The 26,906-nt window shown below is 32.4% G+C and overlaps 6 protein-coding genes across 7 annotated transcripts; 3 read left to right on the forward strand and 3 right to left on the reverse strand.

The window, feature by feature from the left end:
* The first annotated feature begins 2,235 nt into the window (after positions 1–2,235).
* LOC125051188 (adenylate kinase isoenzyme 1) lies at positions 2,236–8,729 on the forward strand. Of its 2 annotated transcripts, none has more exons than XM_047651386.1 (5): positions 2,236–2,393; positions 6,642–6,831; positions 7,454–7,602; positions 8,249–8,419; positions 8,595–8,729. In XM_047651386.1, exons 1-5 carry the CDS (start codon positions 2,391–2,393, stop codon positions 8,667–8,669), a joined length of 588 nt encoding a protein of 195 aa, XP_047507342.1. In that variant the 5' UTR covers positions 2,236–2,390; the 3' UTR covers positions 8,670–8,729. The 2 variants fall into 2 exon arrangements, with proteins under 2 accessions (XP_047507342.1, XP_047507341.1); XM_047651385.1 differs by lacking the exon at positions 2,236–2,393 and adding an exon at positions 4,288–4,438.
* Positions 8,730–9,046: 317 nt separating this feature from the next.
* On the reverse strand, positions 9,047–12,945 carry LOC125051187 (homeobox protein PKNOX2-like). Its single transcript, XM_047651384.1, has 6 exons — positions 12,801–12,945; positions 12,098–12,372; positions 11,239–11,466; positions 10,953–11,143; positions 10,157–10,253; positions 9,047–9,154 (listed from the first exon to the last, which is right to left on the reverse strand). The coding sequence occupies exons 1-6, from the start codon at positions 12,814–12,816 to the stop codon at positions 9,047–9,049; spliced, it is 915 nt and encodes a 304-aa protein (XP_047507340.1). The 5' UTR covers positions 12,817–12,945.
* Positions 12,946–13,547: 602 nt separating this feature from the next.
* Positions 13,548–17,001, reverse strand: LOC125051126 (adenylate kinase isoenzyme 1-like). The gene is made up of 5 exons (XM_047651287.1): positions 16,872–17,001; positions 16,157–16,378; positions 14,902–15,060; positions 13,992–14,132; positions 13,548–13,744 (listed from the first exon to the last, which is right to left on the reverse strand). Exons 1-5 carry the CDS (start codon positions 16,902–16,904, stop codon positions 13,583–13,585), a joined length of 717 nt encoding a protein of 238 aa, XP_047507243.1. The 5' UTR covers positions 16,905–17,001; the 3' UTR covers positions 13,548–13,582.
* Positions 17,002–18,201: 1,200 nt separating this feature from the next.
* On the forward strand, positions 18,202–20,514 carry LOC125050783. The gene is given in 4 exon segments (XM_047650781.1): positions 18,202–18,885; positions 18,887–18,905; positions 19,607–19,837; positions 20,113–20,514. Coding segments are annotated over 4 exon segments (765 nt in total). The 5' UTR covers positions 18,202–18,567; the 3' UTR covers positions 20,310–20,514.
* An 80-nt stretch (positions 20,515–20,594) lies between these two features.
* On the forward strand, positions 20,595–26,085 carry LOC125050781 (calcium and integrin-binding protein 1-like). Its single transcript, XM_047650779.1, has 5 exons — positions 20,595–20,806; positions 20,902–20,936; positions 24,666–24,913; positions 25,204–25,405; positions 25,679–26,085. The coding sequence occupies exons 1-5, from the start codon at positions 20,756–20,758 to the stop codon at positions 25,698–25,700; spliced, it is 558 nt and encodes a 185-aa protein (XP_047506735.1). The 5' UTR covers positions 20,595–20,755; the 3' UTR covers positions 25,701–26,085.
* LOC125050782 (oligosaccharyltransferase complex subunit ostc-A) lies at positions 26,034–26,729 on the reverse strand. Its single transcript, XM_047650780.1, has 2 exons — positions 26,497–26,729; positions 26,034–26,419 (listed from the first exon to the last, which is right to left on the reverse strand). Exons 1-2 carry the CDS (start codon positions 26,633–26,635, stop codon positions 26,109–26,111), a joined length of 450 nt encoding a protein of 149 aa, XP_047506736.1. The 5' UTR covers positions 26,636–26,729; the 3' UTR covers positions 26,034–26,108.
* Positions 26,730–26,906: the final 177 nt, after the last annotated feature.

The following is a 26,906-nucleotide window of genomic DNA, read 5'->3' on the forward strand; positions in this document are numbered from 1 at the left end:
TATATAATTTAATTAAGTTTATATTTATATAAAAATTAGTTAATAATATGGACCAAATCACTAACTTATAACACATTATTGAAAATGTTAACGTTTTTTATATACTTATTCTAAAAACCTAGATGTAGCCTTGGCTAATTGGTTATTTCTAGTAAATAAAGCGTCATTTAACACGACTCACACAAAAACTGTGCATTCTTTAAAAAAAATCAGTGGCGCTACAACCTCTTTAGGTCTGTGCCTCATATTTCTAAATCTGTTTCATGATCATTTTTAAATCTAATAGGCAAGTAGGTGATCAGTCTTCAGTGCCTGACGCAAGCCGTCGACTTTTTTTTGTGTATGCTGCTAGTTTCCTTACGATGTATTCCTTCACCGTTCGAGCGAATGTTAAATACATATAAAGAAAGTACATTGGTGCACAGCCGGGGATCGAACCTACGACTTCAAGGATGAGAGTCGCACGCTGAAGCGAAGGCGAACGTTGAGTGCTGAGTTGGCCTAGTGGCAACACTGATCTTTGTAAATAAATTAAAGTTATGTATGTGCCTACAACTTTAATATTTTCATATGTTTTACTTGCCTTATATAATACAACCAACACTAGTAATACTTGTATGACGAATACCGGAAATATACACATATTCAAAACTACTTATTGTTTTAACTAAAGCAAGCTTACCAGTTACCTCTACCTTGAGGTTTATACTAATGTCAAATCAAAATGTAAAAATGTTACGCGCAATACGATTTTTCATAAAATTATTTTGCTATTATCATCTATGTCCAATAGCGTCAACACAGATTGAAGGAAAAAACGAACGAGTAATTGAAACTGTAATAAGATATTTTGTATTTTAATAAGTCGTAATGGATTTAATGGTAAGATACGTCTCGATCTTATTGTAAAATAGTTTTCGTACGCTAAACGTGAATCTGTCAATCAATTTCTCTCACAAAAACATTATTTCTCAACACGATTGTCATAACTAGATGAGATTGACTCTTCGAACGTATTTAAAATAAGTCACTCAATTTTAATTGTAGTATAGTAATATCAATTAGTATCACAGGGGCCAAGTTAGTTTTAGTCGTAGAGTTAAAACATTAAATAATCACTGCACTTGTAAGCTAAATTTTATATTAATAACCTATTTAAGGTACACATTAGATTGACTATATAAATAAAACAATCTTAAGGCGAACAACACGCCTCTTCATAACTGTTTTTCGTAAGATTGAGATGAAAAAAAAATTAAATATAAAACTAAAATTTACTATTATTTTCTTAATAGATTTTATGGCATACTATAATATATAAGAATTTAATATACCAAATATAATCATTTAAAATTGTGTATGCATTAAACAGATCATTTATTTTATAGTCAGGAATTGGCTTAATATAATTAGGGTTAATCGAAGGCTTAGTATAAGAAAATCTTAGTAATATAAGTTCAAACAGGCAAAATGCCTATAATATGTGTAAAACTTGAATTAGATTTTAAGATAATCATTAAAGTTATAATAATAATAAACAAATACTTTGTTAACACAATGTACCTTAGCTCGTAGCCTTATTTGTATACGAACAATAAATAAGCACAATTTTTATATGAATTATTTTTCGTTTCATTGATCCTCTTGTTTTAAGTAACTAACTCACCTGAAAAGATCTCGATGTATTTTTGTAATTTCCAAAATTTCGAAAACATTTGACGGTTTAATCTTTAGTCATTAAGTTGAAGAAGAAAAAACTCGCGGAAACTTGGCGCTATAATTATTTTTTGATATCCATTGCCAATCAACGAATCACATTAATATAATTTTTGCAATCTTATCTGCGGCCTTCATGGTAACAACCGATATGCAACATATTAATCAGGTTATTGCAGTTTAGTTTCGAAGTGTTACAGAAGAAAAATTCTTCGTTGTAGGTAAGTTTTAAGAATTTAACTCGTTTTAAACGTTTATCGTAATAAATAACGATTAGAAGATATGTTTCGAATTGAGAATACGTTAGTTACCTGTATGAAATTGCTATAGACTGCTATCTTTATTTACTATTTTTTAATACGCGATAATCGGTGCGTTATTCCATTACGCTATTAATTTGTAATTTTTATCATATTGTTTTGAAAAGAAAAGTTTTACTATTGCGCGTTAGGACAACATTTTTGTTAGGAATAACAACAGAATATAAACCTCTGACAGATATATTTTCCACAGATTACAGACAGCTGTCATTTCGCCTGAAAGTTTCCCGCGCAAAGGGTCGCGCTGTTTGGCACAGTTTTGACGACCTTGACCGCCTGATTATCTGCAGTTGCCCCACAGAGCTTGGGAAGCTCGGGTGTTGGTTATAGTCCTAGAAGGGGATATTAAATAAAATGGTAAGTGAACAATTCTTTAATTCTTAGTTTGTTATATGAATCTAAAAATAAAATCTATAATTATCAACACATTGTGTAACGGAATGAAATTTAAGATAAGATTACGTCACAGACGCGTTAAGAATAGAAAAGATACTTTCTAAATTAAAACATACTTTATTTCTACTCATTATTTCTTTTATATTATTGATGATATGGCATACAGTGATCAATCCACTTAGTATCAAGTTTTACCTGAACATAATATTGCTGCGGTATAATATTAATTTAATCAATATAAGATTTTTTATTATTATTGCTTTTTAAAGGTGTTTGTATTATTCGGAATAAAGTTACATTACATTTGATTTTAGATAATATAATATATAAAATATATGTTTAATTTTTTTAAAAAGATAATTAATTATTTTGCGTAATAAAACATACGTAGACAAATGATTTCGACAGTTCTTTTAACATCGGTTTTTTAAAGGTCAAATGGCAACAAAATCCAATACTAGTGATTAAGGTCATAGTACACACATGAACCACATTGTAACCATGATCGTTCCAAAAATAGTGGATTTAGATATTGTACATTCACACGAACGTTATTGTGATCTCGAAAAACAGATCTTCGTCTTCCTAGGTTACTGTATATTTTTTTCATAATATGAAAGTATGTACCCTACTGTGCCTGGCGTGGTCTATTTTTTAATCTAAGACATGCCGATTTCCTGCTGTTGCTGTTCCAATGTTTTCCTTCACCATAGAAGTACCATTGGTATGTTTATAAATTGCAGCACAATTAAATAAAATGCCAATACATTACGTTTTATTATTATCTATGTCAAATTTACATGATGCACCATTTCATTTACAAATGAAAACTATTACTTACCGTTGTTTATTGATTGAACTTAACTTAATAATATTAGAAGTAAGATGAATCATGGATCGTTTCACGCACGTGTTCTTGATCTGAATAGTGACTACTTCCATTCGAAATATAATATAATTTTAATCGAATTTTTACTTATACGGTTAAATCGTTGACAAAATTTGAGTAAGTTACAATAATTATAACCACTTAAATAAAATTAATTTGGCTGGGACTATGGGATTTATTTTTTTACTATACGATAGTTTTTCTTTTAATTCCCTTTTTATTATCTTTGCATATTTTTGGAAATGTTCTTTGAATAAAGCGAACATACGTTATAGTTGATTTTTTATATATTATATTAGAAGACCTAAGTAAAAATGCAATATAAACTTTAATATTCCATATTAACAAGAGTTTTTTTTATTAATTATACTCTACTCCCCTGCAATTGTGTCCAGGGACTTTTTCTATCTCTCAAATTTTTCCAAAAAACAAGATACATTATATTAATTCTAAAACAATATACGATAGTTACCATGACTCAAAATATCCATTATGACGATGTAAAATGACGTGCAAATCGTACGTTTGATGGTTATTTTTCCAAAATAATCCAGTGTTATTCTTACGCGCAATAAGAACATTCGTTTTACCGCCAATTGGCAGCTTCGTGAATAGTTTAAGATACCGGGGACTTATGTTAGGCGTGAATGTCATTTAACTCCGATTAAATAGTGTTATAATTCAATACAAAATTAAAACTGTATAAATGATACCTTAATTATGAAATAAGATAAATCATTGTAATACCATAATAATTTTTACGGTAAAACCACGAACTCAGTTTACTTAAACGTGTACTTTTTTTATAGAATAGTGGGCAAACTAGCCGGACGATTTTTACGTCACGTTCTTACTCTTACTTAAAAACTACGATATTATTGCTATATTTTCCCTTTAATATTTTTTACATTTCCAAAAATAAACAAGTGAAGCTCTAACACACGCCAAACGTTAATGTTCATTTCGCGCCAATTTTCATCTTTAGTCGTGGCCTTCTTGCTAAATGAGAAACTCTCTCAAAGACGAAACTATCACCAGTAGAATACTTTATTTTGTGTTATTTTTTGTTACAACGTTTATTGAACTGAACTGTGTACACTGGAGAACATCATCTAAGGTAATTGATCATTCGATAAACTCTAGAATATTATTTCTTTACATTTATGATATTTTAAATTTCCAATAAATGAGTACTTTAATAATTACTATTTCAAGAGGCTACAAATTTTGTATCCAAACAATATCGAATAATGATTTGGTTCTTAAATTAGATTGTTGGGCTTGAAATTTTCATCCCATAATGACTGAATGAAATCGCACTAAAATACAAAATAATAATATAAGAATTTGTTTTTTATAACAAATGTTTTAATTTAATCCCATATCTTTTCCATATATGTATTGCTGTGCCTTTCAAGCATCATCCCTCTCTCACCATAATGTAGTGTATTATTGTACTACTTATGTTTGTATTGTTTAAAAAAAATATATATTCTACCAATATCCTGGCATCATTATATTACATAATGCGGAAGGCATGACATTTATAAATTTGAAGCCAAATAATATTTATGACTGGCAATAACTTTGCGTAACCTGCTACACGCAATGTCGAATCTTGGAGTATCAGCTACGGCGTAGCTTGCAACCTCTACGAATAATGAGTATTTAATGTTTTAACATCCAATAATGATTAATGTATCATCCGCGGCATAGTTTGTAACGCACATGATTTGATTTCACCGAGGTAACAAATGTTAGAACGCTGGATATGTACCATCTGTGTGTTAAGACCGATTAATTGACACTTAATTATTTTTTTATCTTTAATTTTTATATAGTACTAATATTTTATAAGACTTCAAAACAATTCAATATGTGCTCAAAATACTATTTGCGGAAAAACTAGACTGAAAAAACCCCACGAGTACTTTTATAAATAATAATAATAATAAATAATTTTAAATATCGTTAATAATTGACTGACACATTTTCGCAGACATCAGCCCTGAAATAATAGATTTTTTTTATTAAAGTAAATAATACATTTTTTTTTTAAATTGGAGTAGTGTTTGTGATGTCAGAAAGATTTTAAAATAATCTTATTCTAAAGCCACCGGTTGTGATGTTCGCTGCCGAAACTAAAATAGAACTGACCTTATTGTTACCACAAGGTTACTTATAAGAATTCGTTTTATTCTGCTTTGTCATGGTAAATACAAAATATTTCTATCGAAATATAAGGCATTTATTAATTTCTAAGATTCCAAATTTCTCTATAACATTGTGATCTCCGCACTAATGTTTGGCTGTCGATAAAGGGTTAAATATGCAAAAAAGTAAGATTATTATTATTATAGTAGTGATATAAAATCCAGATATCACTCAAAGGATAAGATTTTTACTAATTTATAAATTCTAAGCTATATTATCTGTATAGTACTTAATTTGAATGTTTAGAAAACCATAGATTGCCAAAACCTTAACAAAATAATGTGCCAAGAATTTGACAAAGAAACTATAGCAATCAAAATGTGACGATTTTAGTGATTTGCTCCTATTTTTTATTGTATATATTATAAAATGGCTGAAAAATGTTTTCCATGCGATCAGCCAAAAATTGACAAATTGCCCGCATGTCCACTTCAGTGTATGTCGCCGAAATGCAAAGCTTTTCAGAGGGTTAGTGATACAAATATATATCTCAAAAGTAGCATTATTGTCTTTGCTTGGTCATCAAAATTTTATCTACTATATAAAAATAAGTCGGGTTTTCCGTCCTGACGCTATAACTCCAGAACGCACGAACCGATTTCTACGGTTTTGCATTCGTTGGAAAGGTCTCGGGCTCCGTGAGGTTTATAACAAATTTGTTAAAAATTTCAACAGAAAAGCGGGATCACCAAATTAAATCTTACATAAAACGAAGCCATCTGGTGGCGAAACGGAGTTCGCCGAGTTTGCTAGTATCGAATATAATTTGTGTGTATAATCTTTATCCATTGATGACTTTAAGATTATTATCAAATACAGAAATATAAACAAAACCGGATCTTAACATTTAACAAACTTCCTGTTATTTTATAGGCTTAATATTGGTTTTAAGGTTTCCCAATATAGAAATTCTTATTATATACTATGTACGCCGTCATATTAACGAAATTAGTCAAGCGTTTTCAATTAAGCATTCTCTCCTTCCTTTAAAATGTGGTCACGTGTGAATTTATTAAAATAGTGAAATAAAATTATTTTTATAAAATAATCTGTCCCCATAATATCAAGGTCACTTGGCAATTTACCTCTTTTTATTCCCGTTACAGGCTCCGATCGATACTAGCAAGAAACCAATCGTCTGGGTGTTGGGTGGCCCTGGATCCGGTAAGGGCACACAATGCGAGAAGATAATCGCCAAGTACGGCTTCACACACTTGTCTACTGGGGACCTGTTGAGGGCAGAAGTCAAATCGGGCTCGGACAGAGCCAAGTGCCTCACTGCCATTATGGAACGGGGTGCGTCTATACCTTTCTTATTTCCAAATATATAAAGGGTATATTGTAATAGTTTTTTTCTCCATTTCTAAGTCTGCGAAGCGGGCAGATGTTAAGTTTCAAATTTGAAATTTTAGTAGCAAAAGTATACTGTTGAATAGTTTTTGTTCGACGAATTACATAATTTTTATCGCGTGTTGAAAAGCTATTATATAAGAATAACTTTGCATTTGATTTAGCAACATTAAGCCTTATTATTTTAATGTTACCTCGCGATCTATATTCCGCTTATCAACATATAATTCAATTTAAAAAAAATCAATGCACTGCAACTTCTTTAGGTCTGGGCCTCAGATTTCTGAATCTGTTTCATGACCATTTTTTAATCTAATAGGAAAGTAGGTGATCAGCCTCCTATGCCTGACACACGCCGTCGACTTTTTGGGTCTAAGACATGTCGGTTTCCTCACGATGTTTTCCTTCACCGTACGAGCAAGTGTTAAATGCGCACAAAGAAAGGCCATTGGTGCACAGCTGGGGATCGAACCTACGACCTCAGGGATGAGAGTCGCACGCTGATTCCACTATATAATTCATTTATATCAGGTAATTTTAATTAAATTATAACCGCAATTGGTTTTAGGTGAGCTTGTGCCCAATGACGTTGTTTTGGATCTGCTGAAGGAAGCTATACTCGCCCGCGCGGAAGAGTCAAAGGGATTTCTCATTGACGGATACCCGCGAGAAAAGTCTCAGGGCATCGCTTTCGAGAAATCTATTGCACCTGTTACTGTAAGATATTTCTTTTTGATTTTGATTGATCAGCGATTCTTTCAGTATATACGTACGTAGTACCTACTCGTATATACCACTGTTTCACAAATTGTGTTCTGGACCCTGAGGTCGTGCGACAATGCTGTGCTAATGGAATTTCTCTTTAAGCACAAAATGTCGTATTAGGGTGCGTACAGACTATGTAACATATTATATAACTTGTGTTTTATAACACGTCCACATTATGTAACCTTGTTATTCAACATTATAACATAAAACAATACTGTACACATTAGAATAACAATGCAATATAACAATGTTATATAACCATTTTAAATAACAAAAGAAAAACAAAAAAACGTAAATGCTGGGTTCGTCCTAGCACACATATCAATAACATGTTATTATAACATGTTGCATAACATTCACTGTCCACATTATCTGAAACATGTTGTATAGCAATGTTGTATAACATGTTATGTTATATAGTCTGTACGCATCTTAAGACGTGGGTTGTAGTGCCACTGGCACCACCGAGAACGTCTTTATTATTTATTTTATTCCACGAGGTATTTGAAATGTTTGTAACATTAAACAATATTTTTCTTTTCTACCATTTTAATATTTTTATATATGTATGTCTGTTTTTTTATAATAATTTTAGGTCATAATCTACTTCGAAGCGTCATCAGACACGCTGACAAAGCGTCTTATAGGACGTGCGGCAAGCTCTGGAAGAGCCGATGACAACGAGGACACCATCAAGTTAAGACTCAAGACTTTCCTCCAAAATAATGACCTGGTGCTAGCTCAGTACCCTGAGAAAATCAAGAGGGTGAGATTTTGTATAATCTGTATTTATGAACAATTTTTTTTTTTTAATTTCGCCGAATTCGAAATTCAGAAATTCAGATGTTTAACTTTCAATTGACGTGATATTATTGATAGATAATATTTATAATTTCGAAACGTGGAGGAAAATAAATTTCTAATGTAAATTTCCTTTTCAGATAAATGCAGAAGACTCAGTAGACGCCATCTTCAACCAAGTTCAACAGATCTTGGATCCGCTCGTTGCTGCCTAGACAATACTCGCATTGTAAATATTTAAAATGGCCTTTTATTAAATTATATTTCTACTGTTATATTCATTTATTTTTGCACCAAGAAAACCTACCACAGTAAAAATATTAGGCTCAGTAGTTATTCAATTTTTAATAGTCATTTGAAGTCTTACATTTACTAGATCGTCAGATAACCAGAAACGCGACAATATCAAGACTTTCAAGTACAGAAATTGCTTTACACACAAGTCCTGAGTGGGTTGGTATAAGATTTTTTTATTGAAATTCATTAACTATCTTCACTTACGTCTACAAAACAAAAATATTTTATCTTATCTATGCAATATCATACTTTAACTTTAACTAAATTTGTTTTAAACCTATAAATAATTGGCAATTTATGAAATAAGCTTTTTCTCCTGTTCAATCTCTCGTTGACGAACAGCCACCGCAGTCTCCACAAGTAGGTACAAGCGTTTAAAATCTTCGTTCGCCCAAGACACCACCTGAGAAATAGGTTCCAGTTAAAAATGAACCTTTGTCAGGTGATGCCGGCGTTAAAACGTAAATGAAACATATGTTTTTGTGAATCGTTTATTAAATCAAACTAAACCACTTCGACAGAACCAAAATATTTTTATTGAAACTAAACTAGTTACAAATTGGGTCTGCAATTTAACTTAGTTTTAACACCGACGTCGCCTGCACATAATTCCTTCCTTTAATCGCTATTCTTTACCTTATGCTACTAGTATAAGATCCCGATATACAACGACCTTCACCGAGATGCTTATTTAATGAAACGTATTTTATATTTCATTTAATATGTCAATAAATATTATCCATATGGGTTGCCTAGCAAATTTTAGTCCAGAGTATGTTTAATTAATATTTAAAAAAAAAATATTTTTTATAATTTGCATGTAGTAATTTTTTTCAATCAATATTTTTAATCAGGGTAGTATTATATATGTATCACTTTAACTTTCTTTTTTACTAAAGATGTATATATACTTTAGTGTCACATAAAAAATATATACATAAATAATGAATTGATTAAAAACAACCTAACGTTTGCATATTCTATGGGCTTCATACTTTCGATTGGTATAGAATTTATCTAATAACCATACCGGTGAAATGTTTAAAAAAATATTTTTTTTTTTAAATATTAATTAAAATACTCTGGACTGAAATTTGCTAGGCAACCTATATGGATTATATTTATTGACATATTAAATTAAATATAAAATACGTTTCATTAAATAAGCATCTCGGTGAAGGTCGTTGTATATCGGGATCTTAGACCATACGGATAAAGAACCTAATCTTGCAAAAAAAATACATTTCTATGGCGCTTATGCAATTTAGAATTGACTGGGCCTACTACGACAGGCTTTTGATCTGATAAATTAAACTATACTAAATTTCAATTCCTAAGTGTGACACCACATATCAGTGGTAGCGACTTCTAGTTCCACGGCAACAGGTGGCGGTGGAGGGCTCACCTGCCGACGAGGTTGTATCGGAGTGAGCTGGGTCCAAACCGTACTCTCACTCAGCTCTGGTACATCATCAGTAGTTACTGCCATTACTACTGGACTCCTGGTTATGGAATTGTTAACGTTTAAGAGCATTTAGAATGAAACACAGTCAATGATATTAAAACAGTATGAAAGTTCCCCTATTTCATTTAAAATTTATAACATCAAGCAATCTTCTGATTTATTATATAAAACCGTCCGCCGTTTTCTCGTTTGCAGCATTCACTACCTAAATATAGATGTTATTATGAAGAAAGCATTATTTTTAGACAAAAACTAGCCGATCCGAAAAACTTTGTTTTGCCCTGTATATTATTTCTAGGAAACATTTTATTAGTTCAAAAAGTAACTATCTATTTGTTTTGATTTTCTTTTTAATTATAAAATTGATGTTGCTCCTTTTATAAACACAAAAAAACTATCTATCTATATAATAAAAAATAGGGGTTGATCGTAGAGGGGTACAAATTTAGGGTTGTATAGTATTTTTGTATGCTATCATAAAAAAACTAAAAACAAAAATTTTTGACTAAAAATATGAAAAAAAATTAGGGGTCAACCCTAAAATTTACCCTTAACATTTAGGGGATGAAAAAATGTTGTCAGATTCGCAGACCTAACCGACATGCACACAAAATTTCACAAAAATCGGTTGAGACATTTCGGAGGAGTTTAATTTCAAACACCGTGACACGAGAATTTTATATATTAGACAAAAATGTAATTTTCTTTCTTTCACCCTAACGGAAAAATAACTCACTTGTCAACCTTCAAATCCCTGTCCTCGGGGCCGTAACGTATTACGCTTTGCCACACTGACGGGTCGTATTTCACCTCTTCCTCACTTATGGTACTGGAGTAGTCTTCCTCGCCATCTCCCAGCTCTGGTTCATCACGGTATACCAAAAGACCGTCTCCATAATCGTTTGGACGACTTGGATCGATGATATTCTATGTAGAGTTATATTACATATTAAAATAAATCCCTTAATGATGGAAACGAAGGTATGACATATATTGGAATAAAAAGTAAAATGGGCACTTACCTGAACTTCCACTCCATTCCAAGGTACCATAATATTACCAGGTGGAATGCCGAACCCCGAAGTAGAAGGATATCCCACCATGGGTCCCATAGGCCCCACAATTGGTCCCATGCTGTGAAGCTGTTTGCGACCTCTTCGTGATATCGTATAGTGTAAAGGGTCGTGACCTTCGCGTCTTATCATTTCGGGTAAAATACGCCGACGTGCGTTTATAAACCAGTTGCATACCTGATACAATTACTTCAATTTAGATGTGAATGTAAAAAGACATTACTTAATTATAATTTACTAGCGGACCCAGCGAACTTCGTTCCGCTTAACATTCTAAAAATATCGTTTTAACTTTAGTTCAACTTAATTTAGGATTTATTTGAGGTAATAACATTAATACAACTTTTTTCCGAATACAGAAATGTTTTATTGCTTGCCATTGCGAAAAAAGAATGACGGTTTTACACATTAGGCCTTCCCTCTTTAGCGCTAATATTGCGAGACTGCATGTTAAAGTACTTTTTGATATACAACATTTTTTGTTTTGTTATCCGGCCCAAGAACAAAGTGATAGGTTTCTTTGATATGCGTAATTTTGTCAACAGATGGCACCACATGCAGTTTGCATTCGTAAAATTAATTAATTAATTTTTTTTATTTGATAACTTATCCGATATTTTATTACTTATTCTGCTATTCGGAGCGGAGAAGAATCCACTAAAAAGAGATAACTAACATCAGTCCAGCCGTTCTCGAGTTATAAGTGTTGTAACAAACACGACTTTCTTTTATATATATAGATTTCCCGGTACTAAATTAATCATTATTAGATCTACTGACCAATACAATTAAAATCCAATATGCTCACCTGCAAAACTGTCAAATTTGCCTCTTGACTAAGAGCAAACTTTTCAGTATCACTTGGATACGCATTGTACCGATGTTCATATAACCACCTCTTTAAGATACGGACAGAATTCTTTGGGAGGTTACCTCTTCTCTTCCTTACTGCCCCCACGACGATACTTTGAGGTGGATGAGGTGGGGGCAGTCGGGGCATCATCGCCAGTGGACGAACGTCCCCCCAATCATTACTAGTATCAAGGTCTTCATTAGAAGACGTTGACGGAAATCGGTCCCGTGCTAAAAATTCAAATTAAATTTCAATTAATAAAACAAAAATATAGAAAAGTTTTATTTTAGTATGGTCAATGCATTTCACTTTTGAGTAACTGTTAAGCCTAGTAGTTTAACGAAAATTTTGATCTCCCGATGAAATACGGCTTGGTACCTAATAGGTATCCTATCTATACCTAAGTATCGTAAATCGTAACGATGCAGCTGACTTAGCAGAGATATTGTAAGGAAATTACTAAAATTATATTAAAGTTTACAAATCCTTGAACTTCACTTCACCGGCTAGTGCCAGTTTTAGTTGAAGTCATGATTTGAAGCTTTTGAAGTAAAAAATGTCTAGTTAAAGAGCGGGTAAAATATTGTCAGCGAAGTTTCAGTCATTCTTGTTTTTGTCAATAATAAAAGTTTAGTGTCAAAACTTTTACTATACTTACGCAATTTTATTTTCATAACGTTGATCACTGATTTACGCAGCGTGGCAGTTTTATTCCTATTTTATATTATTAAGAAAAACTCACGGTCGATCGTGGACGCTTGAATACGAACTGATTCCGTTTTTTGTTTTGAAAATCGATGCGTTTTGTGACAAATGACAACTATGCGAAAACGTTTGTCTATTTGAAATTTGGAAAAAATATTCTTAGTGGCCAGTTTTTTTTTGTTTTTAAATAGTCAATTTTGAACAGAGTATAACATGTCGATTATATCTTGATCGACAGGATTTTGTGGCATGTACGTAAGCGTTGTTCATTTTTCATAATTATTTTACTTTTACGCGAAACTAAAGTTTTTTAAGAGCCATGGTACGAGAGAAAATATTTAAAAGAATATGTAGGCACTGAATCAGGCGTTGTATTAGTATACAACTATTTTATTAATAAAATATCTTCGCAAACAATATACCGGGTTTGCTAACGCATATTAATCCGGTAAAAGTTATTTTTAAACGTGTAAACGAGTTGAGAGTCAGGAATATAGTCTCATTATTTCTTTAAATTTACAAACTTAATATGTCAAATGCGCCGAAGAAAAGAAAGTGGGTTCCTAAACACAACATTTTTCCTACTGGGGACGCTATAGCTTACTTTTTCGTTATCAAATCATCGTGTAACCATTCGTATAAATAAATAAATTTCATATCAAATAATGTTAAATAACATTTTACCAAAAAAACAAACAAAATAGATTAAAACGTTTATTAAATACAACTATAAAATCACGTGGCTATTTCTACTTCCGTCTCCAAGTCTGGGCTGGTCATCACAGCGGGTGCTGATGCTGTAGTGGGGGCTTGGTTTTTCTGTGCCTTCTCTATCGTGTCCGAGAGAATTTCTTTTAATGTGTTCGCTAAAGCTTTTGGATTCCCGCTACTATCAAGCTGCAGGGGAAGAAAAATAGATAAATAATAATAATAGGCCTAAATTAAATACTAATTAGTTAGTGAGAATCTCTTGAAGCCAGCAAATTTTTAACGTCTAGATTTTAGACGCTAAAACGGAAACGAAAAATAAGTGATCAACATTGACGAAACGTAAAAATGACATAATAAAGAAAAATTTGCAGTAAGATATCATCCATAGAGAGTTCTAGCCCCTAAATGTATATAGTAAAGAGAATTTGTCTACCGTAACTACATGTCCGCCAAATCGTTTGTGAACATTCTTCACTTTGTGCGCGGCTTGTTTCACAATTTGTCTTGCTGCGTTGATTTCTGACTCCGGTCGGCCTAACTCCGAAAGCTTGCTTTGCAGTCTTGCTGCTGCTAACTAGAAATGTAGAAAATCGTTAAGACTGTGATCGTACGTTCTAATATATCTAATATATAAAATTCTCGTGTCGCGGTGTTTGTGGTTAAACTCCTCCGAAATGGCTCGACCGATTCTCATGAAATTTTGTGTGCCTATTGGGTATGTCTATATCGGACAACATCTATTTTTCATCCCCCTAAATGTTAAGGGTAGTCCCTAAATATTTTTTTTTATTTTTAGATATTTTTTTCTGTTTTTATTTCTTTATGATACAGCATTAAAAAATACATACAACCCCTAATTTTCACCCCTCTACGATCAACCCCTATTTTTTATTATAAATGATATACATGGCAAAACGACGTTTGCCGGATCCGCTAGTTAATTTATAATATTAGTGTCACACAACATAAAAAAGTACAGTGATACAGATACTAACATGAAATTATCTTTTTAATATTATTTCTAAAAAACTATATTCAACCTATCTGTTGGTCCTTTCCTATGTCCGGTTTGCTCAAACGATTTTTAATACCATTAACATTTAACTGCAGTTTAATATGCAGACTTCATTGTATAAAGAATGTTTTGGAAGACACAAAACGTTAATAATTATCTATTTTTCTACAAATTGTCTGATCTACTCTTGCCCCATTAAGAGTACAATATATATACGCTTGTTTTATATATTATGTTATAACCGGCCAATCGAGTCCACTGGCTCCATCTGTCAGTATCTTATGAATAAGTCGCTGGTAGAGAAAATTATGAAAATATGATACTATACCTCATTGTCCACCTCCAAAGCAACAATTTTCTCGGGCCACTTGACTTGCCTATTGAAAATGCTTGACATCCTAGGATTTCTGGGGAAGCCCACCAGAATGTACCCCTTCGCATCTTGATTTAGTAGCATCGTTTCTTTTATCAAATCCACGGTTACTTGCTGTAAAGATTAGGGATATGAAGCTTGAAAATACTTTATTATCTTTATTGACACAAATATTTGCATCTATTATATCTACTATTTACGAGGGGGTTATGCCGAAGGGCCTCGAACTCCGAACCCTTTTAAATAGATCCCCAAAGATTTTATGAGATGTTGAGCTCTCTTGGGTTCATTGAGTAATGTGATGAATCGTGCTCATTACATTATTTTAAGTAGCTTGTATACGAGTATATATAGTAGGTAACTTGCTAGTACATAGTAATATTTCGCACTTTTAAGTTTCAAGTTCTAAATTAGAGATATGGCGGTCTGTTGTACATAGATAGCTGTTATTATTATAATATTATTCATTGTTTTCTTGTGTGGGTATTTGTCGATGAATAATAAATTTAAATATCTTTTCGATATCAGCGTGAATTTATAATGTGAACTTTGAGAAATAAATTTAAAAAAATCTTGCCTGATTTCATCAAAATAGTTGGTCTATAGTGTTATGTCAATACGGGAGTTAGGTACTTAACTAAAGTTGGGTTATATATAAATACTAGTGGACCCGACAGAAGTTGTCCTGCATGATATTTCAAGCAATTAGTAAAGCAAAGTATGAAAGTACCGACTGCAGCGCCATCTGGCGGGCTGATTTGTGAATCTAAACCATTCCCAGATCCCGTTGAACACACACAAAAAATTTCATCAAAATCGGTCCAGTCGTTTGAGAGAAGTTCAGTGACATACACACTCACAGAAGAATTATATATATAAAGATTTTAGATAATAATAAGAAATGTAAAAAATCATCGTACACTTGCAGCCAACATTGAGCCTTTGTTTTTACCACGCCTATTGTATTTTAACATTCTCGTTTCCGATAATGTCCAATAGCATAAGTGTCATTTAGATTTGCGAACCCTTAAATAAACCAAGTTAGTTATAAGCTCATATTATAAACCATTAAGGTCAATTGTTACCCAGCTTCAAACAAAGAGTTTTAATTAAACATCTCCATACAAAAAACCGCCACCGAACTAACTCGGGAATGACGAAAATTTCTAAATACACCTAATTGCCATTAATACTCACGAAACAAACTTACCTCAGAAATATCTTCTTGTGCCTGTAACTTATCAGAGACCATTCGCCCCCGCGCAGTATCCTTTACAGCTTCTTCCCTGATCAGCTCACCAGGCCTTATCATCATATATCCTGTGATACTGGCCATTGTTTCAGCGACTGTCTGGTTCCCAGCACCAGGGACTCCGTTCACAAATATAACTGGCAAATGTCTGATCGGAGACATGTCATAAACCAGGTCTTCCTAGTATACAACAAAATCGTAAGCGAATTCGGACTATTTTTAGCAAAACATGATATTTAGCGTATTTATTTAGTATATTAAGATTTATACAATATATTTTTTACTGACACAAATTTGATTTTGCGGATTGTCAATGTTTATCATTACAACTTTAATGTCATCTCATCTAAATCTAATATCATCAAAACTTTGAATGTACACATTATAATGTTTTGAGACTAAATCGGCAAGCCCTATAGAAAATTGACCTTAAATTCCGTGTCAACTAAAGTCCTTCTAGATTATAGTAATATTAGCTTTTTAAACCATTTAAATTTATAATGTACAGGTAGGTTTGAACTCAAGACTGAACGATATCTGGAGAATCAAAAATCTGGAGGAATTAATAAGTTTGAAAAATCCTATTCCTACCTATCGGTGGTTGTATTACCAAAATAAGCTTATTAGTGAAGTAAAAGTAACTATTGAAGTAAGTCTTGCTTAATAAACTTACCTCCAAAATTCGCCTAGAATAAAAACAGCCCATATTGTTAAATAAATGTCTTATTAATGTAAATTATTTCCAATAGAATTAAAATGCATTTCCAAATGTTTGACATTAATAATAAAACCGATAGTCCTAGATTTTTGACATTATTGACGCTATTGATAAAAATAATATATCGGACAGTTACAATTTGTAAAACTTATATATAAACTTTTTTATTAATATGTTTAATATGTACCTACGAGTATGTGTTCATTAGTAACCTAACCTCGCTTCCAATCACACAGAGCACAGAAATTGGTTTTGGAAGTTATACTTCTTTAGGCGCGTTATTAAAAATTGATGAGAGTGAAATTTTACGATGCGCGCGCACCGTGACACAAAATTAACAGAATGAAGTTAGTGGCGCATGTTGGCACGCACGCCGCCCCTGTTCACTGTGTATTTATATTTATAATATTTATCCACATGCTTTGAGTTTCTACATTTAAAACACGTGTTTTCATTTAGTTTTCATTATACAAATGCGAATTTTATATGTGTGTCTGAATTATTATCAGAAGTGATTTAAATTGAATATTTAAATCAATACTAATTAATATCAGAAAATAATAATAAATATAATATTAATAAATATTTATTTATTTAATTTTTCAAATGTAAACTGAACTTTATTGACTATAATGACTCCTTTTCCAGTCTTTGATTATTTAATTGTAATTAATTATTTGCATGCAATCAAAAACTATTTTTAATAATGCCAAAGAAGTATAACTTCTTACGCGCGTACATAAGTAAACGCACCCTTTTTTTGTTCATCGGAGAGCCGAGTGAATACTTACATAATGGCAGCAAAATGTAGCTCGGTATTTTCAGTTAGTTTTGTTTTGTAAATAACGCATATTTGTATTGAAATCAACGTGTTCCAACCCGTTGCTGAAAACTCAAGTCTTCAACCAAAATCGCACAAATGAGGTTCAGAATTCTATTCGAATAACGTTTTGTAAATTATAGAACAAGGACATCAGGCTCACCTGAAATTAAGTAATTAGTAATATCTAAAGGCTTGTCAGGATTTTCCGGGCCTTTTTAACTTCATTTATAAAGACACAATTTGAATATAAAATATCAGATTGATACTTTAAATAATAGGGTTCAGATAGAAAATATATATAGCGTTTTTTTAAGTATTCTTTAAACACTAAACTTTAACATAAACATATAGGTAATGATGTTTTGTGTATGGTTTTTTTGTATCTGTTGCATAAACTGCAACATAATTATTCAGTTTTAAAAATAACGTTCTAAAATACTTTTTACTAGATTAGCCTAAAGTCTAGTTGCAGTATGAAGTTCTTACCTACTAAAATATAAACTCTGAATCGTATCAAAAACAATAACAGTTAACTTTCCCTACCCTGGTGGTCTATTGAAAGTAAAATTAGAAAACGAATTACTGTGATTACAGTGTCATATTTGATAGACATTTCCGATACAAGCAATTAGATTTGTTTTCATGAATATAAACTCGGCCTTCATTTAAATAACAGTCAGTTGTTTGTGTGTCCAGTAGGTCTTTTCATTTAAGGCTATGAATAAAATATAAATACTTTGTTATTATTAAGTATCTACGAGACTAAATTAATCATATCTAAGACAATACTAAACGTTTAATCTGTGCTAGCATTGACAATCGATATTAATGTTTAAAATACTTTTTATATCCCTCATAACATCAATCAATGCAAATCCAAGATGTTCCACCGCTACAAGTGTACCAAAGTATCATTTAATTGAACCATGCCATAGATCTACACTTGGCATCGCCGCAAGAGCCAAGTACTCTTCTCTTACAAGTTGTAAACGACTTGGCATTGAGAAAAAGGCGTTGGCCTTAAATTTTAGCCCAACTTGGAACCGCTCGGAGCCGGAATACCCGTGTGAAGTGCTCAAATGTTCCGAAGCTGAAGGTGGACTCTCACTGAATAATGACACAAGATACGATTATTACAGTATCTATGCTAACTGCTAAGCCCATACGTAAGTATGCTTTTGACTATTTGATAGCGAGATTAAGTTAAAATCACACAGGAACAAAGTCTATCTACAGGGTTATTGGTAATTCTACGTATACCGTAAGGAGGTCATAAGGTCTATTAAATAGATTTTGTAAAAATAAATAATAAAATTATTAATACAAATTTTTTCATAGTTTTAGCCCCCATAATTATGCATTATGTAAAAGTGAACCATTTTTTTTAGCTTATTTCAAAATTTTACAATAAAGCAACAACAAAAACTTATTTAAAAACGTATCAATTTAAATCTAATTTTTTCAAAAACAATTAAACATCGATTAATTTTAAATATTTACACAATAGTCCAAATTTGACAATGCGGAACGAAGAACGATTTTTTTTGAGATTCTTATCCCACGCAATTGCCTTAAAAACATAAACGAAACTTATCTTGCATATTATTTAAAAAACATAACTGCTTTGTTAGCAAAGCATAAAACTAGCAACTTATATCAAAGAAATTGAAAAAAAATATTACAAAGAAAACGGGTTATTCAGGAAGAGGGTCCTGAAAGGTGAGTTGAATAGTCCCTATTACCTCCCAACGGGATAACGTTCAATTACCAATAACCCTGTATATCATGAATATTGTATCCAATCGTGGCTCTCCAAGCTGTGCTTTCTAAACGACGTGTATATTTATAAGGATCTCATCTGTTTTAGCTAACGTTAATGCAACTTGCGTACCAAGTATAGGCATGTTCTACCTTCTGTCTCGTAAATTAAACTATACAAATGCAGACGATAAGTGCAAGAATATGAGTAGTACATTAGCAGATGTGAACAGTGAACAAAGAACAGATGCTCTTGCGCAGTTCCTCACTGGGGCGGGAGTAGCCACTGCGTTTGTAGGCTTAAAAAAGGACCACGAGACAAGATTTATTGAGGTAAATGGTAAGATTTTATAAACTTAACTAGCTTTTAGAAGCCCAAGTCCTCAACAAAATTTATCTAAAATAGACGATCAAAGGTTTTTTGTAGCAACGAAACATATAACGATGGTATAGAAATATGTTCTTATGGTGACTGCAAAATTAAAATATAAATTTAGACTGTTATTCACAAATTTTATGTTATTTCGACAATTTGTAATAATGACTTTTAATCAAATTTTTAACGTTTTAACCCCTATTCATTTACGGTAGTATTTTACTTGGTTTTGTTATCAGGGAACGGCCTCGATTGTACTACCTACCGCGCCTGGGCTCCGGGACATCCGAGAAGAAATCGTTATCATAATTGCATACTTCTAACAAAGCAGCATACTTGGCGGACAACTTCCTGCGAAAATAAACAACAAGCCTTATGTGAATTGATTCCTCACGGCCCCTACAAAAAAGGTTCTATATTTAAAGATAGTCCTTGAGTGATGTGATAGTTATAAGTCTTACCACATTTAAATTAATGTTTAGTGTTACAAAATGTAAAAAATATTAGTTCCCGCGCTGATTTTGATTTTTGTTAGTAGAGGTCATTTATCTTACCATAGCAACCTTTATTTAATTGGTAAATGACATTTGACAACGATACGAAAACTGTGTGTGTTTAGACTTTAAAACCAACCTGTGGTACAGTATCACAGTCTATGTTCCATAAAAATCCAAAAAAAAAAAAAAAACAATTTATGTCAAATGAGTTTCAATATTGTTTATTTACATTCGTTTCTGTGATTAGATTTCATTAACAATAAAGTACACTCATCATTTAATAGTTTAATTATCATTTTTTATTGTATAATACTGTTAGGATTTTGGTTTTACATCTAAGATATTACTAAATACTACTTATTATTTCTGAATTGTGAGGATTGCAATGGGTCAAGGAAGAAGCCAATTTACGGAAGAAGAACTTCAAGATTATGAGGTATCTATTTAGGTGTGCTTAAAGAACAAAATGCACTAATAGCTGCTTTGCTTATAATTGATGATGTTAATACTTATATTATGAATATTTTTCAGGATCTTACATATTTCACCAAATCCGAGGTTTTATAGTAAGTATAGCTGATAGCAGCTAGCTTTTGAAAACGTTTTAAAATATTGATACATAATTTTATTATATAAAATAAAATAAAATAAAATAGCCTTTATTACTGTAAGTTTTAAAGTTAGTATATATAAATTAAAATTATAAAATATCCCTAATTACAGTGTGCCTTTCGGCAAAGGCCTCCTCCAATTCTTTCCACTGTGTTCTGTCCAAGGCGACTCTCCTCCAGTTTGGGCCTGCTGTCAGTTTTAGCTCGTCCTCCCATCGTCTGTATTGACGTCCTCTACTTCTCTTGCCGTTACGTGGATACCAGTGTGTGACGATGTTGCTCCATTTGTTCTTTGAAGAAGAAGAAGAACGCATCAAGTGTCCTGTCCACCTCCATTTTTGTTGGTCTATTCTGATCAGTATGTCGGTTAGTTTTGTCCTACGCCGTATGTCGGTGTTTCGAATTTTATCTTTCCTCTTGATGCCGAGCATACTTCTTTCAACTGCATGCTGGAATGTTGACAGTTTTTTCCTGTGTAACTGTGTAAGGGACCAAGTCTCACATCCGTATGTAACACAGGGCAGTATACAGGTATTAAATACTTTTTTCTTTAGACCTATATTCATAGCCTTGCTCTTCATTATTTCTTTCATTGCCCAGTATTTTCTCCAGCCATTAGCAATTCTTTTGTGTATTTCTTTAGACATTTGGTCTTCGTGAGAGATTATTTGCCCTAAGTAAACATATTCTTCTACATACTCTAATATCTTTCCATTCACTTTGATTTCTGTCTTGATAGAGTTTGTCATCACCTTAGTTTTTTCTGTATTCATGGTTAGTCCAGCTTTGATACTTTCATTTGTAAGCATTTCAATCATAACCTGCAGTTTTTTAGGGTTTTCTTCAAAAAGAATCAGATCATCCGCAAAGCGAAGGTGGCTAAGTAATCTTCCATTAATATTTATACCGACTTGATCCCAGCTGATATTTCGGAAAATGCCTTCCAAAGCAACTAGGAATATTTTCGGGGAGATAGGATCACCCTGTCTAACACCTTTGCTGATTTGAAAGATGCTTCCTAGTTTCTCTAGTTTGATTCTTGCTTTGCTGTGGTTGTATATTTCCTTTAATATATTCAAATACATATTATTTATTCCCATTTGTTGTAGGCATTTCCACATATAGTTGTGATTAAGGCTATCAAAGGCTTTATTGTAGTCTATGAAGGCGGTGTATAGTGGTAGATTGTATTCTCTGTATTTTTCCATTATTTGTTTTACGGTATGAATATGATCTAAAGTGGAGTAATTGGTTCTAAAGCCTGCTTGTTCTTCTGGCTGATTTTCATCAATCTTTTTACATATCCTGTTGAGAAGTACCTTTGAAAATATTTTATAGATATTAGACATAAGGCTGATGGGTCTGTAGTTATTGACATCCTCTTTAGAGCCTTTTTTATGGATCAATATTATATGCGATATGTTCCATTGTTGTGGGATGATGCCTGTGTTAACTATTTTGTTGAAGATATCTGTTAATAGTGGGCTTATCTCTTCTATGGTACCTTTTAGTAGTTCATTGTATATCATGTCTGGTCCAGGAGCTTTATCCAGTTTTTGACTTTTTATTGCTTTTTCCACTTCGCACTGTAGAATATCAGGTTCTTTGTCTTGTGTGCTGTATTCTGAAGGGTTTATCACTTTGGTTTTGTTGTTTGCATTTGTCTCATAGTTTATTTGTTTACTTTGATCGGAATAAAGTGTCTTATAAAAGTCTGTTGTTGTCTCTAGAATGTCCTTCCTTTGAGTAAAACTCTTTTCTGCTTTCTTCAATTTTGGAATCCAGTCATTTTTCTCTCGTAGTACTTTCAGAGCCTTTCTTGTGCCACCAGATTTTTCTATGTAATTTTCCAACGTTCTTAGTCTCTTAGATCTTTGGTCATTCCTTATATGCTCTCGTATTTGTTTGCTTAGTTTATTAATTTTTTTTAAATTTCCTTTCTTGTCTTCTTGTATCATTTCTTTTCTTTCTGCAAGTAGTTTTAGCGTTTTGTCACTGAGTTTTTTTGATTTATTTTTTCCATTTTGTTGTATGTTGCTAACACTGCTGGTCAGTTGTAATTCTAGGCTGTTATATTGTTCTGTAATGTGTAGGGTTTTGTAGGTTTCATTTTTTGCTAAGGAGTTAATTTTAGTTTTTATTTCTTGAATATTTTCGTGTTTAAAATCTTTTCCTGTAGTTTTGTGTATATGTTTTCTTGATTTTTTAATGTCTTTTGGAAGTAGAGTTCCACGAACCATTCTGTGGTTAGTATTAAAGTTAAGATTTTGAATAATGTCTACGTCGACAAAGGTTTTGGGATTATTCGATAGGATGTAATCAATTTCATTTCTAGTTTTTCCATCAGGGGAGACCCATGTCCATTTGCATTTTGTTTTCTTCTTAAACTTAGAGTTCATTAGGTATAAGTTGTTCTCCATTAAAAATTCTGCCAGTCGTTGCCCATTCACGCTTCTTTTGCCATGGCCATATTTTCCAATTATAAAATCTTCGTAGGCTTGTCTAGTACCGATTTGGGCGTTGAAATCGCCCATGACTATAGTGTTTTTATTTTGATTGTTTCTTATGTGGTCCGCTAGAGTGTTATAGAAGAGCTCCGTCTCTGTTTCATCGGCTTGTTCTGTTGGTGCATAGATTTGTATTAGTGTCCATTGTTCTGGGTAGCCTGGGAGGAGTATGTTGAGTACAGCTATTCTGTCGTTTAAGCCTACAAATTCCTGGATATTATTCTTTAGAGATGCCTTTACAAGAAATCCTACACCTCTATGGCCAGCCTTTTCTCCTTTGTAATACATTACATATTTTGGATACTCTTCAATGCCTTCACCCAGTCTTCTCATTTCGCTAATACCAATGATATCCCAATTGAGGTTTTCAATCGCTAGTTCTAATTCTTTAAGACTTTCATCTGTTCTAAGGGTTCGAGTGTTAAGTGTTGCTATATGTACCTTGTTTGATGGAGGGTTGTGGTCGCATTCCCCACGGGGACCAGCCGGATTGGGGAGTAATCTGTCGTTATTGTTCTGTTTATAGTTGTCGTGCTTTTTCTTGGTTCTGGTCTGCCGTGTGTAAGTTTTATTGATTGTTTGTTCTGCCAGTATTGGAAGCTGAGTTTGCTCTTGAACGAAATATTTGTGGGTGTGACTTACTAATTTTTGTAGGTGCCGATGTTTCTGTGTTTATGCTGCCGTTACCATTATCTGAAGATGACCTTCTCCTTTTGGCATCTGTTGTACCTTTTTCTTGTATTATTAGTTTGTCATATCGTATAAAAGCTAGTTTCCCGTCCTTTTCTGCCTTAATTTTCATTTGTTTTAACTCTTTACGTTTGATTAGAACTTCCTTTGGATAGTCTTCCGTAGCATATATGTTAGAAGGGAAGTAGTGGTTGTTCTTTAGGAGTTCATACTTCCGCCATGCTAGAGTGAGTGTTATAAGTATTGGTCTTTTTTTACCTTCCATCTTCTTGCCGAGCCTTCTTAGGTAACTCTTCAGACACGAGTCAGGGATCTAGAGAGAACTACAAGAAAAAACAACATTATACTTCATAGCGTAGCTGAAACCGAAACAAACACGAATGATCTCATGAAAAACGTACTGGATATACTAAACGAAATTAGTCGAAAAAATAAAGAAACGCGGGAATGGGACCAGTGGGAACTCAGCAACCTAATTTTATTATAGTGCTCATCAAAAGTTTAAAGAACTGGCACCCGAAAAAGTAGGACATAACAAGAATGCAAAGCTTCCAATGGCTAAAATTCTACAGTATCCAGAACTACGTGTGAACCCATTTAGAGACAGAATTTGTAAGGTGTTCAGCTCAAGTAATGATGGTGACTGTACTTTTGAAGACTTTCTGGACATGATGTCTGTATTCAGTCAGAATGCACCAAAATCTGTGAAAGCAGAACATGCATTTAGGATTTTTGGTAAACATGTTTATTGCTTACTCTGGTACTAAAAATTTAAACTCTAGTTGTACCTAGCCGTTCTCTCTGTGTTGTTTCGTTTGTATATATATGTAATATAGCCCTCATTGATAATAGGACTAAAATATTTTAAATTCCGACTAGTAAACAATTTTATGAAAGGAAATTTTTTTAAACAATATTTTTTTGTTGACTTGAAATGATAAAATTCTTTTTAGTGATCTAATCTAATAATTGATCTGTTCTTTATAGATTAAATATGTTATATAATGGATCTAATATGTTTATAGATTTTGATGGCGATGACATGATTGGTGTGTCTGATCTCAGTGAGGTAGTGGAACGGCTGTGTGGAGTAGAACTGAAACTCAGTGAATCTGAAATACAGGCATTGATCCAGAATGTACTACAAGAAGCTGATTTAGATGATGATGGAGCTCTTTCATTTGCTGAGTTTGAGCATATTATAGATAAGAGTTCAGATTTCTCCCAGTAAGTATGCATAAATATTTTACCATCTCCATTGTCATTATTCACAGCATATAATTTTACATCAGAACGTAATAGCTGAATTAGTATTATTATTTTCTAAAGCACTGCAAACTTCTAGAATCTGAGGAGAAGAAAAAGGTTGTAAAACAACTGTCTAATTACAACATGCTAAACCAGCTCTTGTCTTATATTCTCACCTTCAGATATTGCTTAAAGAAGACTTGAAGGAAAGAGATGTAGTATTTAATTAAATAATGAACAATTTAATTTCAGTTCCTTCCGGATCCAGCTGTAATATAAGAAGATAAACATATTTGTTGTAATAATATATGAATCTCATATGATTACTAATGTTATAATTATATGTTAGCATGTAATTAAATACCCAAATTATACACTGTGATTTTTCCAATTGGGAAATCTAGAGTCATAATAATTATTGTCTTCCTATTATAGTTAGTAGAACATTTTATTATTTATACTTAACAACTTTTGCTTCCATTCTTTTAATATTTCATTTAAGCAATAATTTTATATCTAAACCATTTTATTTAGTGTATTACCATTTACAATGTTTAATTCAAGTCAATAATTGTTACTTGTATCACATTAATATTAATAGTCACACTTCTGTATAAAAAAATTTATTAAAATAAAAATTGATACACTTCAATCTTAAACAAGTCTATTTTTAATATTATTCTTAGTTCTGTAAGTATCCAGGTAGCTTCATTCTCATAAAGATCCATGTTGTAAAGAATGAAACAAGAATACAAAGGAAGGCAACAGATATGAGGAGAATTCTGTTTAATTTAGGTGTTGTAGGGTTGTGAGTGCGATCCAGAATTATAAATCCAAGTCCACCAAGTGAAAACAGGAAACTTGAAGCTAAGCCTTCCATAATATATTGACCATTAACTCTATTTGGCATAAAAGCCACTGGCCTACTGTGCCCATGTTCATCCGTCGTCGAACCAACACTGGGTGGTTCCACAATAACATCATAAATTATTCCTGCAAATAAATACATTAATAAATGTTTAAAAATATAAATAGTTATGTCTGATAAGAAAACAAAACTGCGAACTAACCTCCCGTTACAAGAAAATATGAGAGAAGAACTAAGGAAAACGTTGTCATAGCTGACGGGGCTTGGAGCCATGATGGTTTTTTAATCTTTATGTTAGGAATTTCAAGCACAGTAAACGGCAAGGTAAAGAGAGCTTCCATTTTATGTAAATACTAAAATTCTAAAGACCGGAATGTTGAAATTTTGTATATATCAGTTATGACACGACTGCTTGTAAAATAAGGCGGTTGTAAATTGTATGTTAATTGTCAGTTGGCACTTCTGAGCTACAATTCGAATACTTATGACAATATTGGTGTATAAAATATTTAATTAATTTTATCTAACATATTAAAAACTATATTTGTTGTTTGGTAAATATGTACATAAAATATTTTAAATTATCATATTTTCAATCTGTATATTTTCTAA

Source organism: Pieris napi, chromosome 7 (genome assembly GCF_905475465.1).
Source record: "Pieris napi chromosome 7, ilPieNapi1.2, whole genome shotgun sequence".
In the NCBI taxonomy this organism is placed as follows: domain Eukaryota; kingdom Metazoa; phylum Arthropoda; class Insecta; order Lepidoptera; family Pieridae; genus Pieris; species Pieris napi.